Here is a 14,080-nt window from a genome sequence, read left to right on the forward strand (position 1 = left end):
CCATCCGAAAAACGGTAGCTTGATCTTTGAGGCTCTACTGATGGATTCATTGACCTGGTAACCCCTTGCCAAACGGTGATCAGCCCATTGTCTTAGTTCCCCCGCTTCTGGGTCATCAACTATCAAAATATTTTCGCCATTAAGATCGGTGATTATATATTGTGCTCCATTCCATTCCGCTCGCGAATAGTGGAATTCCTGTTGTATTGCCATCGCCTGCTCCGCACTCAAATAGATGGACCAAGCTTCATTTGGCCTGATGATGATTACTCCACTCGCCTCGCTCCCTGGCTCCTCCGCCTCCGGATTCCCAGATCTCCAGATGCCACACGATTTTCTGCCCCTCGTCGACATTGGCTAATGTCTTCTGGCGTACCGTTAGTGGTCGTTAGGCGCTAAAATCGTAATAAGTAAGCGAATTTCGCCGAAGCACCGAGAATTTGTCATCATTTACCTATCTATGGTAATCCCAAAATGCATTTACCAAATGCCTTAATCTTTGGTCTTTAGAAATTTATAATGACCTTGACGTATAATCTTCATTTTTTTGTAGCAAAGGCTTGAACTTTTGACCCCGCAGTCTATTTAAATGGGTTTCATCTAAAAGAGACACTCAAAAAGACTTCTTCAAGATTGTTTTAAAGTTTTCGAGTTTACTCCAAACAATAGTTTGATAGTTGAGTTAGGATATGTCTTCGGATCAAAAATCTCCATTTCATTTTAAAACAAGTTATTTTAATGTTTTTTTTATATCATATCATATCACATACCACATAAAAACCCCATAAATATGCCTAACTTTACTTCACAAGGCAGCCCAAAAGTGTGCAGCAGATAAACTCAAGATCATTTTTAAGTAGACAACGTGTAAAGATTAAATATTGCTATTGGGTTAATAAGTATAGACCAACTAGATAAATGGGGAATTTTCCTTGAAGTCATTTTGGCAGAGCTTTCATTGAAAATCAGGTTTTATTTTCGTGAAAAAAACCAGGGGAATAATTCACTCGTTGCCCAAGAAATCGCCAATCTGTAATAACTTAAGGCATTTCCTTTCTATTGGATACCCTAAAAAGAGCTATAACAATTTACCTCTATAGCTTATAGCTTTTAGATTATATATATGCCAGGATTCTTTGAGAATTTTCTCGATTGATTTATGGGCAGTCATTCCCAAGCTTTTGAAAGACACTCAAAATGGCAAAACAATGGAAAACCAATCGGTACGATTTGTTCCGGTATTGGCAAAGAAAATTTGTTAGCGTGTTTCGGCCATCGGTTTTCTATACTCGGCATTCGGTTTTTCGTTGGCTTCTCTTTGGGGCTTGCTGTTTTTTTTTTATTGTTCCACCGCCTGGCCAGCGTAACCATGGAGTTTCTGGCAAATTGCATCACAAATACGGCTCCGGCGTTTACCAATCCACACTCGCTGGCACACTCACTTAATGACGACGACTATCACCATCACCCAGTCGGCCTAGCCAGGCTAGCTGGGCTGCCCAGTCATTGGAAACGTTGCCTTGTTGTCGGCTCGTGCTGATCCAGAGATCCAAAGATCCAGAGATCCAGGGGTGTGTGCCCACTGGAGGCACACAGAGAGAAAATTCGAAGCGATACAACGATTTTATACGCCATTTAGGACGCATTACATGGTTCGAGTTTTATGAAAGATCATAATATCAAATTACCAAAATGTATTAACATAATATGATGTCACATAATATAATTTCCATGGGAAGCACACAGAAAGGTATCCATATGAGATCAAAATTTCGATATAACATTTATCAAGATTCACGAGAATTCCCAAGTGTATTATTAAAATATTATATCATATTATTAAAAATGTATGGGCTTGTTATTCATACATCTGTTGATTTCTACTTGGATTGTTTTCCGTGCAGGAGATCATTTTTATTTTTATGATGCCTCGGCTTCCCTTTTCGCAAGTCCGAGGTCGTTTGTTTCATCTATTGGGCATTGCAACATGCTGATTGTCTATCTCGTAATGAGTCGCTTTCTTTACGGCTGACTTCTGGCTTGACCAAAAAACTTTTCCAATTACCCAGCGAACGCAATTGGCTGGGATCACCTGATCTCAGGTGTTGGACCTCCGATGGAATCAAGTATTTCATGTTCAAGTCCCGTCTCGGGTTTCAAGTCTCAAGTCCCAAGTCCAATTACGCATTAAACGCAGACGCAATGCAAAGGAAGAAACGTGAAATAGTTTGTCAACCTTTCGGTGGATAGCTGAATAGTTTCCAAGTCTTTACGGGCATTCGGCTCTTGAGGTTGGCAGGTGTTTTTTTTTGAGTTTTCCATGAGATTTTTCATTTATACTAATACCGTATTGATTTGTAGAATAGTTAGACCCCTCATAATCGTGGTAAACCTTTATTATTACTCCTTGTATAGATCAACAAGGAGTTGTATTGGGGAATATCTCTTAATTCCTTCAATTGATATATTGATTATATTTATTTTATCATATTTATTCACAACAATATTATATTCACATTATAATTTTGCCTACAGATATTCTATTTCTGATAACCTTAGAGTACTAATATATCTTTCATTTCATACTCTTTATATAGTTTTACCCTTTCAGTAGGGAATATCTTTAAATAACTATAATTGATATATTGATAATATCAATTTTATCACACTTGATCATAATATTACCCTTACATTTTACTTAAGTATTAGCATATTCTGTTCCTGATAAGGATAAGTCTTTAAGAATAACTTATTGGCAATGTGGGTTATACCATTTTCTAATCAATCTCGGCCCCCAGACAACTTTATGCAATCGAAAGTGTTCCAAGAGGCGGATCAACTTGTTCGCAGGCTTTCCACTGGACATTGGACATTGTTTTGTGTGTGCGAATGAATGGATTTTGGATTATTGCGACATTTCGATGCCAGGTGCCTGTCGTCGTGCCGCCACTACTACTACCAGTATTATTATTGTGGTAATTGTTTTGGGCCATGCATATGGGAGCGAGTTCTGCCAGTTGTCCGGATCAGGTCACTCCACTCTCGACCAAACTACACTCCACTCCAATCGAATCGAATCCAATCCAAGCCGAGATCACCTCTCTTTGGCGGCACACACACTCCACTCCCAGCTTTTTGCTGGCGAAAATTGATCATAAAAAGCATTCGTTTGGTTTCATTTAGGCAGTCGCCTGCAGTTGCCCGTTTGCATTCGCAGTTGTCAGGTTTTTGCGAGTGCATATACTATGTAATATGCCTTCTGCATGTTTGCTTTATAGCGCTTTTTTCCACACACACACACACACAATATGGAGTCGGGAGTAGTCGCACAGTACCCCCTCTATATAGCCACGAATCCGAGTCTCAGTCCGAATCCGAATCGGTGCTCCGAGTTCCCAGCTCCCAGAGCTCCCAGAGCTCTTAGATGCCAACGTTGGCGGCGCTTGATCAGTTGCGGTTTTTACTTTCATCGGTTCGGTTGTCGTCGTGGTCTAGCCCCAAAAACCAAAACCAAAAACACAAAACAATCCCATACAATACTTTAAAGACCTGTCCAGAAGAAAAACACACACATTTCGGTTCGCTTTTCTTTGCATTGGCTTGGTTTTGCTTGGATTGGCTTGGCTTGGCTTGGCTTCTCTTGCACATATGTTTGTCCATCCAATTGCCACTTGGATTTTGTTATTTGTTTTTTGTTTGTTTGTTGGATTTTGTAGTTGGTGGGGAAACAATTGAATTGCACAGAGCCACCCACCAAAAAAAAAAAGAAAAAAAAAGAGTGTGTTTACATATGGTGAGCGGGGTCCAAAGCGACCCTTACCTTTCACTTTTTGTTCGTCAAATGGATATTCTAATGACCTCACTTCTCCCAACCCTTGGTCTCTAAGACCGAGTGAGTTATAATTTGATCAGCCAAGAGCAAATTGCATAATGTGGTGCAAAAAGCCAGTGGGCAGTGGCGATGATCATCGGCACTCCATCTTGGCGAATTGATACGCGGAAGTTATATAACCAATGATACCAATAACCTCCCGACGCGTCGACGCTTTTCCAGCTTGGCCACGACCACGACTGCTGGTGGTCACAACACGTTTAACAAGTTTTTCTCTTTCGGTTTTTGAGTTTTCAGGAAATTTTGCAATTTTCCCCTAGCTGCTACTTTTTTTTTTTTACCTCTGCATGGAAACAAATCAAAAATCGATTCATAAACAAGTGGAAATTACGCCAATCCAAGATAATCCAAGTCAATAGCTCTTTGTAATCTTCCAAATCCCATGCCAAATCCTTGAGGCTCTTATCACGATGAACCAGCTTCCTTTTTAGCCAGCATTTACCCATGAGCCAAGTGGCCCAGCATCTGAGATTGCGACAATGACCGCGGAGGAGCACAAGGGATTAGTCAACTGTGCGCACAACTGCGACCCGCGGGAAAACCACCAGAATACCTAAGACAATGCTGGCCAGAGATTAGCCGAGCATTGCACCAGAGATTCCGCAAAACAGGTCCACAATTAGAGTCCAGAGACTCCCCGCGAGTCCCAGTGTAAAGTGGTCAAGTGGAGAGCAGTGGGGTGAAAGAAGAGCAGGATCCGCGGGCAAATATGCCATACTCAAGGATTGCCTTAGTGGCTCTTCTACTGCTCATCTCCAGTTGCCCCGGCAGGTCCTCGAATGGGACACATAAACAGCAGGCAGAGGCCCTCACAGGACATCGGTATTCGAGCAACATCACCATCCTGCATGAAGTCGAGGACTCTGAAACCGAAACACCATTAGTTTTGAACACACACGAGATACTGCCGCTCAAGCCGCTGAAGAAGAAGGCCTATCTGCCGCTGGAGAAGATACTGCCAAGCATTGAGTATGTGAAGCCACCGCATCCGCTCAAGGACTATGAACTACATCCGGTTACCTTTGACTTCAACTTGGGCGATCTGGAGGATCTGGAGCATGAGGTGATCAAAAAGGGTGACCTCAGCAGCCAGGAACAGCATGTCCTGGCCTCGGACACCAGCTACAGTCCCTCCAATCCCGACGAGAACGACACCGTGGACGTGGAGCTATCCACCGAGCCCACAACGGCCACCTTGCCGGGAACAACCACAACCACGACGACTGGAACTCCGGTGACAACCACCACCACCACCACCACCAGCAGCACTCACATCCTGAAGATCCTGCGCAGTAAGCCCCAAATGGCGCCCAAACTGGGTCGTGATCTGCTCAAGCAGAGTGGCGATGATGAGCTGCAGGTGAAGACCCTGGGCAGCACCATCAATAGCATCAATCGCTATCTGGTGGCCAATGCCAATGGAACGGGCAACGGCAGCATGGCCGAGAGTCTCTATGGCCAGGCCAACTACTTCCAGCTGGTGGCCAATCTCTATGACCACTTCTATTGGCAAATATCCGAGATTCGGACAAGCGTTCGCACAGGTTGCGGCCTAGAGATGCAGGCCTATCTAACAGCCCTGCATTCCAGTTATGAGTGGGCGCAGAAGGGTGAGTCTTAGTCTCTCAAAGGGTTTAATCCTTGATAAAGGATTTTAAAACTTGCTTTCCTTCCAGCTTATGACTCCTCTGGTCGCTATCGTGGCCAGCTGCTCTTTGGCAACGATAAGTGGCTGGGTCAGCTATCCTTTTGCTACGAGGTCAATCGCCAGAGTTCAAGTGAGGAACGAAAACACTTCGACATGGAGTTCTATGTGGCGGATGTGGCACTTCACTTGCCCCGGCTGAATCGATCGGTGGGTTTTTAGTGCGCTGAATAGGGCACATGGGCGTTATGACACTCTCAAAAGTGTCATAGGGCCCACGGGCTCATCGCCCGATCTACGCCCGCGGGCGTTATGACATGCACCTGGAGAATCTTCAAAGTTCCCAGCTAATCCTGCTCCTTTTCCTCTTTAGATGCTTTTGAGCCTGGGCGAGTGCCTGCCCAAATCCTGCTCGGCCCACGATGTCCAGTCCATCTTGTCCCTGGATCCATATGCTCGAATGCTCACCGTTCTAGGGGCACACAATACCTCGGTGCAGCAACCTCCGCTCCAGGTTCTGCACGTCCGCACTGTGCCCGGTCTCTACAGTCACTGGCGACAGCTCAAGTTCCAGGTCTTCATGTAGGTTGTCATCTTAGGAATGCCCTGTACTTAATCCAAGTAATTCCCCTCTTTAGAAGCTTTATGCTCACTTTATTCCTGGTGATCCTGGTGGCCTCCTATTACCAGCTAAAGATCGACGAACGTCGCTTGGTGGTGGCCCCGATTGCGGCTATTAGTGGCAAATGCGATGGAACCTCGGCGAAGAATGGTGGCTTCTATGCCAAGCCCTTCGAGCTCTTTCAAATGCGTCCCTTGGGCAGCACAAATCCTTCGACAGAGGGTGCCGAAATTGATGTCAATGGGAATAGACAAAGATCGGGGGACTCAACCGATGTGGCAGATGGTGTAAACGGGGTAGTTGGTGACCCCAACACCTCCACAGCGATGGGTTCAATGGCGGCCAAGTCGGAAATGACCGATTATCAGGTGGAAACCGGAAGCTGTGCCGGAGCCACAGGAACCTATGAGGCAGAGCAACCCATTGGTGAGTGTGGTTCATAACACATTTCCAATCCTAACCCCTTAATCTCTTTCAGCCCTGCACCAGCAAATACTCTTATGCTTTGCCTTGCAAACCAATGCCAAGGCCATTTTAAATATTGACAAGACCAAGGAGGTAAGTTTAGAGGTAAAGTATCCACAAAGTTCAATTCATCTGCTACTGCTGGATTCCCTTAATAGACTCACACTTCCTGTCTGCATGGTCTGAGGGTCTTCTCTGTTCTCTGGACCATGATGGTACACACCTATCTGCAGATGTTCGCCATTGGCGAAAATAAAGTAAGTACTTGGCATCGTAACTAAAAGAAGACCATAATAACCAATCAAAACTGTCAGTTCGAAAGGGTCATCACGGAGCGTTCCTTCTGGTATCAGGTGATTGGCAATGCCACCTTCTCGGTGGACTCGTTCTTCTTCATCAGCGGCCTGTTGGTCACCCTGCTCTACCTCAAGCAGGATCGCAAACATCCTGCCGAGACCTGCCTCTTCATCAAGCGCAGCTGTTCGGAAACCTTTATGATGCTGCTCTATCGCTATCTGCGACTCACTCCAGTGTATCTCTTTGTGGTCATCTTCAATGACTTTGCCGTAAGGTGAGGTATATTTGGTATGGCCCATTTTAACATTCTTAGTTATAATGTGAATTGATTTCTTTGCAGACAAGGTTTGGAAACCTCGGTCTTTCAGCCGGCCAAAATCGAGCACAACACTTGCCGCGTCTATTGGTGGCGCAATATTCTGTACATAAACAACTACTTTCCGCAGACGGAGATGTGTATGATGTGGAGTTGGTATATGGCCAATGAAATGCAGTTCTATGTGATGGCTGCATTGCTCTTGGCCTTGGCCAGAAAGTAAGTTAAAAGGTGGTCTATATAGTATGTCCTGTATTGAAGATACATCTCCATTTTAGGTACTTTAAGGCCGTGGCTGTCACGTTAATCGTATTTCTACTTAGCTCATGGAGCATCTCTGGTATTATCTCCCTGCAGCACCAGTACACCCACAAAGTGGCCCTGCCCTTCGAGTCCTTTGACTTCCTGTATGACAAACCCTGGCAGCGAGTGGGCTCTTATATAGTGGGTAAGTAAACTCTTAATAGAGTATCAGGGTCTTATAAATACAAGAGCACTCAAATTATAACCTTTTCAAAGGAAACTGTGTTAGAAAAGTAGAACAAATCAGAAATTTTTAAAGGTAAACCAATTGAAAAGGAAGATCATATAAATGAGTTGGTCTATATGGTCATAAAATATTATCTTGATATCCAAATAGTATCCAAATTTTTAGCAAATATTCCCAACATAATGTGGGTTTGTGCTATTAACTGTTTCCACCCCAAAAAAATCTATACAATATTTTTAAAATTAGTTTGACTAACAAAAATTACAGAAAACTCTTGAAACACCAAGGACAAAATAATTTTTTCTAAATTATTAGATTTAAATATGATATATACTTTATAGTCCTTACTAAAAGCGATGAAAGTTCTTAACTCACCTGACATAATTCAACGTTTATCTTGCAGGAATGTGTGCTGGCTATGTTTTATACAAGGTGAAGACTCCGCCGCTAGTCTCCAGGCGATTAAACCTATCCCTTTGGGCGGGCAGCCTGTTTGTGCTCCTCATAGTGGTCTTTGGCGTTTGGGAGGGCCAACTGAGCACCGTCAGCAGTGCGTTCTACGTGGGCGTGGCCCACACCGCCTTCGGATGCGGATTGGTCTGGATCGTATTGTCCTGCTGCTGGGGCCTGGCGCCCACCGTAAATGCGATCCTGTCGTATCGCGTTATGTGGCCCCTGTCGCGACTCACGTACTGCGCCTATCTGATCCATCCCATCATCATGTTCATCTGCTCCTCGCACATGAGCGGCACCGTCCACCTGAGCAATCCCCTCATCCTGACCCTGTTCCTGGGCAACGCCGTCGTCTCGTTCGGCTCAGCCTTTGTCATATCCGCCTTCTTCGAGGCGCCCGTCATCCGAATACTCAAGATCTGCTTCAAAAAATAATCGAATCGGCATATCCATTGGGGAACTTTCGTTGATTATCTAGTTCGGTAGCCGATTTCGTTAATTGTTGGTCGAGCTACCCATTCCAATTTGGAGTCTGGTTGATTCTTCTCCATTTTGACTTTTTTTTTTTGTCCCCGTGTCTGCAACGAAATAAGGCACATAACGATGTCAGCTAATGTTTATAAATATCTCTAGGCCTAAGTATGTTATATATTTGTATATATTAAGAGGGTTTCGTCAGTGCGAGTGGAGTGTTTGAAATAAAATATACCTAAACCAAAGCTGGTAATGTGTTTTAAATAATATCAAGAGCTCAGAATTTCCAAATGTTATTAGGAATATATAATTATATGTATATATATTTCAGAATATACAATTTAGATCAAGGCCTTGCTTTGAAAAATGTTCTACAAATTTTGTTGGTCATATAATCCCATATTTAAATGTCAGCACTACTCAAATGTGCTACAAAATTAGTTAGACTCGGCATTATTTAAGTTCAAAAGAATATATAAAAATAAAATATGTGGTACATTTTGCTACTCGGAGCTTTGATAGTACTTCTCATAGTGCTCATTGATTACATATTGAATAAAATATTTAACATACCGGACCAAGGGGACTACATTACGGAACTGAAGCAATCGCAGCAGAAAGTACTTATGATCGTGCAAGAGGAGAAGGCAGCTATTGACTTGACAGCCTACATGATGCGGTTAAAACTTACCAGAAACGAGCGATTTGCTGCCGAAATGCGAAATTTACGTGGGCTTACCCAGCTCGCAGATTATAAGCTGAAAAGGCTGGAGGACAAGATAAAGGAAAAAGAAGGCTTTCTTAGAAATTAGAATTATAAAAAAAAACTTTTGGATTATCTCTGGAGCTTTTTAAATATATTAATTTGTTCGATTCAATTGATTTTTAAATAAATCGAGAAGTCATGAAATGAAAATCGCCTTGTCTCTTACCTCTTATTTGTTTTTACCCTCTCGAATCAGTGGTGCTATCTAGCAGAACAGCAGCAAATGTTTTAAGATATATCTCTAGCCGAGTGGATCTAGCCATGTCCGTCTGTCCGTATGATTCTTAGGCTTCCTGCGCAGCACAAGTTTGTTTTAGCAGGGTGCCACGCCCACTCTAACGCCTACAAAGGCCCATAACGCTAAAACCCGAATAATAATAAATAATTAGCAATTTCAATAGAGTGCGAGAGGGATAAAGAAGTATTCATGCGGCAAATCGGCTGTTTATGAGATTTAATTAACACGCCACCTATATGTGAATGAAAGCTAGATGGCGTATTACTGAAATAGGAATGGACGTTAGGTGGCGCTTTGGTGTGGTGTGCTATCTCGCACTCCCTTTGGCTGAGTGAAGGGTATCTGATAGTCGAGGGCGTCGACTATAGCATTTTTTCTTCTTACATATACATATATTAAGCGGGCTGTTAAACCTTAATACTTCCAGGAATACAAGATTTTTTAATGTTATTCAATATATATATTTAAAAATACAATTTAGTACAAGGCCTTGCTTTAAAAAATGTTCTCCGAATATTGTTCGACATATAGTCTCTTACTTTAACGTCAGCTGTACTCAAATTGCCTTGCTTTGAAAAATGTACTAGAAATTTAGTTAGACATACAATCCCGTACATAAACGTCAGCACTCCGCAAATTCAGGAGAATACATTAATAATAAAAATGTGGTTTATACTATTCGGTACTTCGATATATTTCGTAACGTTCGTTGTGATCATATTACATAGAATATATTCCAAATCGGTCGTATTGAGTTACATTGCGGGATTGAAGCAATCGCAGGAAGAGATAGTAGAGATCATTCAAGAGGAGCAGGAAATTATGGACTTGGTGGCCTATTTGTTGCGATCATCAACATTTGCCAAATACGAACGCTTTCCTAGTATGTTGGATGCCGAATTGGAACATCTGCGTTGGCTTTTTCGTATCGCAAATTATAAACTGAAAAAGTTGGAGGACCAGATAGCAAAAGTCAAATAATCACCGGAAAAATGAAGCCCATCTTAAAAAACAGTATAGTTAGAAAAAAAAACCTTTAGTTTATCTTTGCAGCTTTTTAGATATTTGAATTTTTTCGTTTTATTCGATTTTCAAGTAAATCGATAAGTCAAGTCAATTATTATTACCATCTCTAGTCAGTGCTGCCAGCTAGCAGAACAGCAGAAAAACAGCCAAAATTGACGTGAAAGCAGCTAAGTTCGCTACACTGAGGAGTAATACACGTGCGCGTGTTTTGATTTGTTCGTAAACAAAAATGCACTTGAATTGATTTTGAAGCCGCTGCCAATCGAATTAGTCACAAAATGTCGCGTATTATAGTGAAGCAGCTGCCCAAGCATGTAAGTAAATTGGATTTTATGCTCATACAGGAAGATATAGCTCCACAATCCCGCGATTTCAGATCACCGAGGACAAACTGCGTCAGATTTTCGGTGCCCAGGGAACAATTACGGATCTGCAACTGAAGTACACGCCCGATGGAAAGTTCCGGCAGTTCTGCTTCGTGGGCTACAGCTCCGAGGAGGAGGCCCAGTCGGCCATACGACACTTCAACAACTCCTGCATCCAAACCAGCCGGGTGCGCGTCGAATCCTGTGCCGCCCTGGGCAGCGAGGATAAGCCCCAGTCGTGGAGCAAGTACGCCAAGGACAGCAAGAAGAACCTGGACAAACTGAAGGCCAAGGAGGAGGAGGAGGCGGCGGCCGCCAAAACTAAGGAGGCCAAAAAGAAAAGCAAAGAGAAGGCGGACAAGGTGGAGAAGATTCTGGGCAGGCACAAGGACGATCCGGAGTTCCAGGAGTTTCTGCAGGCGCACGACAAGTCGCGTACCCTGTGGGGCAACGATTTGGGCGTGAACAACAACCAGGAAGAGCAGGAGGATGGTGAAGATGCAGAGGACCAGGAAGATCCACCAGGTGGCAGGGATGACAGTGGAGTGGATGCCGATGCAGGGGATGAGGATGGTCAGGAAGATGAGGCTGAGGACGATGACGACGATGAAGACACGGGCAAACTGGCCGAGAAGCCCATCAGCGATCTGGAGTACATGAAATCCCTGATGGCACCCACATCCGGAGATGCCGCCGCCAAGAAACCCAAAGTCAAGGCGGACAAATCCAACCTAGAGCTATTCACCATCAAAATCCACAATGTGCCGTACAACACCAAGCGCCAGGAGGTGCTCAAGTTCTTCAAGCCCCTGAAACCCTACTCCGTCCGACTGCCCAGCAAAGTTCACGGCTTCTGTTACGTGGGCTTCAAGACGGAAAAGGACATGGCCAAGGGAATGCTAAAGAACAAGAGCTTCATCAAGGGCAAACAGGTTTTCTTCTCCGACTTCACCGAGAAGAACAAGGTGACCAAGGCGAATAAGACTGGACAATCATTGGCGGACCCGGCCACCGCAGATGCGGGCAATGCGAAGTGGAAGCATCAGCAGGATAGTTTGTCCAAGGAAGATGACATCTCCGAGTCGGGGAGAATATTCTTCAGGAATCTGGCCTACACCACCACTGAGGAGGATCTGCGCAAGCTGTTCGAGCAATATGGTCCCGTGGTGGAGGTGAACCTGCCGGTGGACAAGCTCACGCGAAAGATCAAGGGCTTCGGAACAGTCACCTACATGATGCCGGAGCACGCTCTGAAGGCCTTCAATAGCCTAGATGGCTCAGATTTTCATGGACGTCTGTTGCATCTGCTGCCCGGCAAGGATATCGAAAAGAATCCCCAAGACGATCTGGATGAGAACGATGCCAGTCTCTCGTTCAAAGAAAAGAAGGCCCTGAAGCTGAAGAAGAGCGCCCAGAAGCCAATTGGCTGGAACACACTGTTCTTGGGTGCCAATGCCGTTGCGGACATTCTGGCCAAGCAGTTCAAGACCTCCAAGGAGCGCATCTTGGACACCAGCGACGGTGGCAGTGGTGCCGCCGTCCGTCTGGCTCTGGGTGAAACCCAAATCGTCATCGAGATGAAGCGCTTCCTGGAGGAGGAAGGCGTCCGGCTGAATGCCTTCGATGAGCCCGCCAAGAAACGCTCCAACACTGTGATACTGGCCAAGAATCTGCCGGCGGCCACTGAAACCTCTGAGCTTACACCCATATTCAGTCGCTTTGGCCCGATTGGCAGGATTGTGCTACCTCCCAGTGGGGTGACGGCGCTCATCGAGTACTGTGATCCCCTGGAGGCAAGGCAAGCCTTCAAGAAGCTGGCCTACAGCAAGTTCAAGAACGCCCCACTCTACTTGGAGTGGGCGCCCGAAGAGGTCTTCACCAAGACCCTTAGCGGCGAGCCAGTTATTCCCAAATCGGAACCCGAGCCCAAACCCAAGGAAGAACCAAAGCAAAAGGAGAAGCAAGATGTCAAGGCAGAGGAGGAGGAGAAGAAGGAGGAACCCAGAGCAGAGGATGCCGATGATGAACCCGAACCAAATACCACACTCTTCCTGCGCAACCTGAACTTCAAGACCGTGCAGGAAACCGTGGAGAAACACTTCCGCCACCTGGGCAGCATTCACACCGTGGAGATAGCCAAACGAAGGGATCCCGAGAATCCCCGTAACTTCAATTCCCTGGGCTACGGATTTATTCAGTTCAAGAAGTCCTCGGTGGCCGAGCATGCCCTTAAAAACTTGCAGCTGACCCACATCGATGGCAATCCCGTGGAGCTCAAGCGCAGCGATCGGGTGCTCAAGTAAGTAGTGGAATCCAACTAGCAATCTTTAGTTTGTTAACCCCCTTCTAATCCTTTTCAGGACTCAAGACAATGATGGAGCACAACGTCGACTGGCCTCGCAGAAGAAACAAACTGGCACCAAGATTCTGGTGCGGAATATTCCCTTCCAGGCACAATACCGCGAAGTTCGTGACATATTCAAGTGCGTATTGGTCATACCTGTTGGGAGTTCTTGTTCTTGATATACTATTTCTAATTCTTGATTCCAGGGCCTTTGGCGAGCTGCGTTCTCTGAGGATTCCCAAGAAGGCCACCACCGGCGAGGAGGCGCACCGTGGCTTCGGATTCGTTGACTACATGTCCAAGGCGGAGGCCAAGCGTGCCTTCGAGGCCCTGAGTGCCAGTACGCATCTGTACGGTCGTCGTTTGGTCCTCGAGTGGAGCGCCAATGATGACAGCCAGGACGTGGATGAGCTTCGCAAGCGGACGGCGGCCAAGTTCGGTGATAGTCAGTCGGCAACGGCGGCGAAACGCAGCAGGAAATCCTTCTTCGATGTGGAGGGCAGTGTGCAGCCAAATCAAGACGAGGACGAAGAGGAGGAGGAGCAGTAATCCCCCGCAATTAGTTAGCTTAAACGTTGATTCAAATGTATAAAGTAAAGATTATAATACATATAAATTATAATTTTATAAAATCGAACAAAAAACCCTGCTCTTCGTAATTTTCTTAGCTTAAACAACTCCGCGAAA

General features: G+C 45.0%; 3 protein-coding genes across 5 annotated transcripts in view; 2 read left to right on the forward strand and 1 right to left on the reverse strand.

The window, feature by feature from the left end:
• Positions 1–8,221, reverse strand: part of LOC119557674 — a 72,201-nt gene extending 63,980 nt beyond the window's left edge. Inside the window, exon 1 of the mRNA XM_037870544.1 lies at positions 8,103–8,221. The gene's annotated coding sequence lies outside the window, so the exon portion shown is untranslated. The remainder of the gene's footprint in view (positions 1–8,102) is intronic.
• LOC119557672 lies at positions 3,459–8,637 on the forward strand. 3 transcript variants are annotated; one of them, XM_037870539.1, is made up of 11 exons: positions 3,459–3,578; positions 4,324–5,502; positions 5,569–5,747; positions 5,911–6,119; positions 6,176–6,585; positions 6,638–6,729; positions 6,783–6,881; positions 6,939–7,195; positions 7,262–7,456; positions 7,516–7,685; positions 8,131–8,637. In XM_037870539.1, the coding sequence occupies exons 2-11, from the start codon at positions 4,602–4,604 to the stop codon at positions 8,613–8,615; spliced, it is 2,997 nt and encodes a 998-aa protein (XP_037726467.1). In that variant the 5' UTR covers positions 3,459–3,578; positions 4,324–4,601; the 3' UTR covers positions 8,616–8,637. The 3 variants fall into 3 exon arrangements, with proteins under 3 accessions (XP_037726467.1, XP_037726468.1, XP_037726466.1); XM_037870540.1 differs by having other exon boundaries at positions 6,638–6,717; positions 8,131–8,615; XM_037870538.1 differs by having other exon boundaries at positions 3,464–3,578; positions 4,312–5,502; positions 8,131–8,615.
• A 1,614-nt stretch (positions 8,638–10,251) lies between these two features.
• LOC119557673 (probable RNA-binding protein 19) lies at positions 10,252–14,025 on the forward strand. Its single transcript, XM_037870541.1, has 4 exons — positions 10,252–10,998; positions 11,061–13,348; positions 13,410–13,532; positions 13,600–14,025. The coding sequence occupies exons 1-4, from the start codon at positions 10,963–10,965 to the stop codon at positions 13,940–13,942; spliced, it is 2,790 nt and encodes a 929-aa protein (XP_037726469.1). The 5' UTR covers positions 10,252–10,962; the 3' UTR covers positions 13,943–14,025.
• The last annotated feature ends 55 nt before the right edge of the window (positions 14,026–14,080 follow it).

Source organism: Drosophila subpulchrella, chromosome X (assembly GCF_014743375.2).
Source record: "Drosophila subpulchrella strain 33 F10 #4 breed RU33 chromosome X, RU_Dsub_v1.1 Primary Assembly, whole genome shotgun sequence".
Lineage (NCBI taxonomy): Eukaryota > Metazoa > Arthropoda > Insecta > Diptera > Drosophilidae > Drosophila > Drosophila subpulchrella.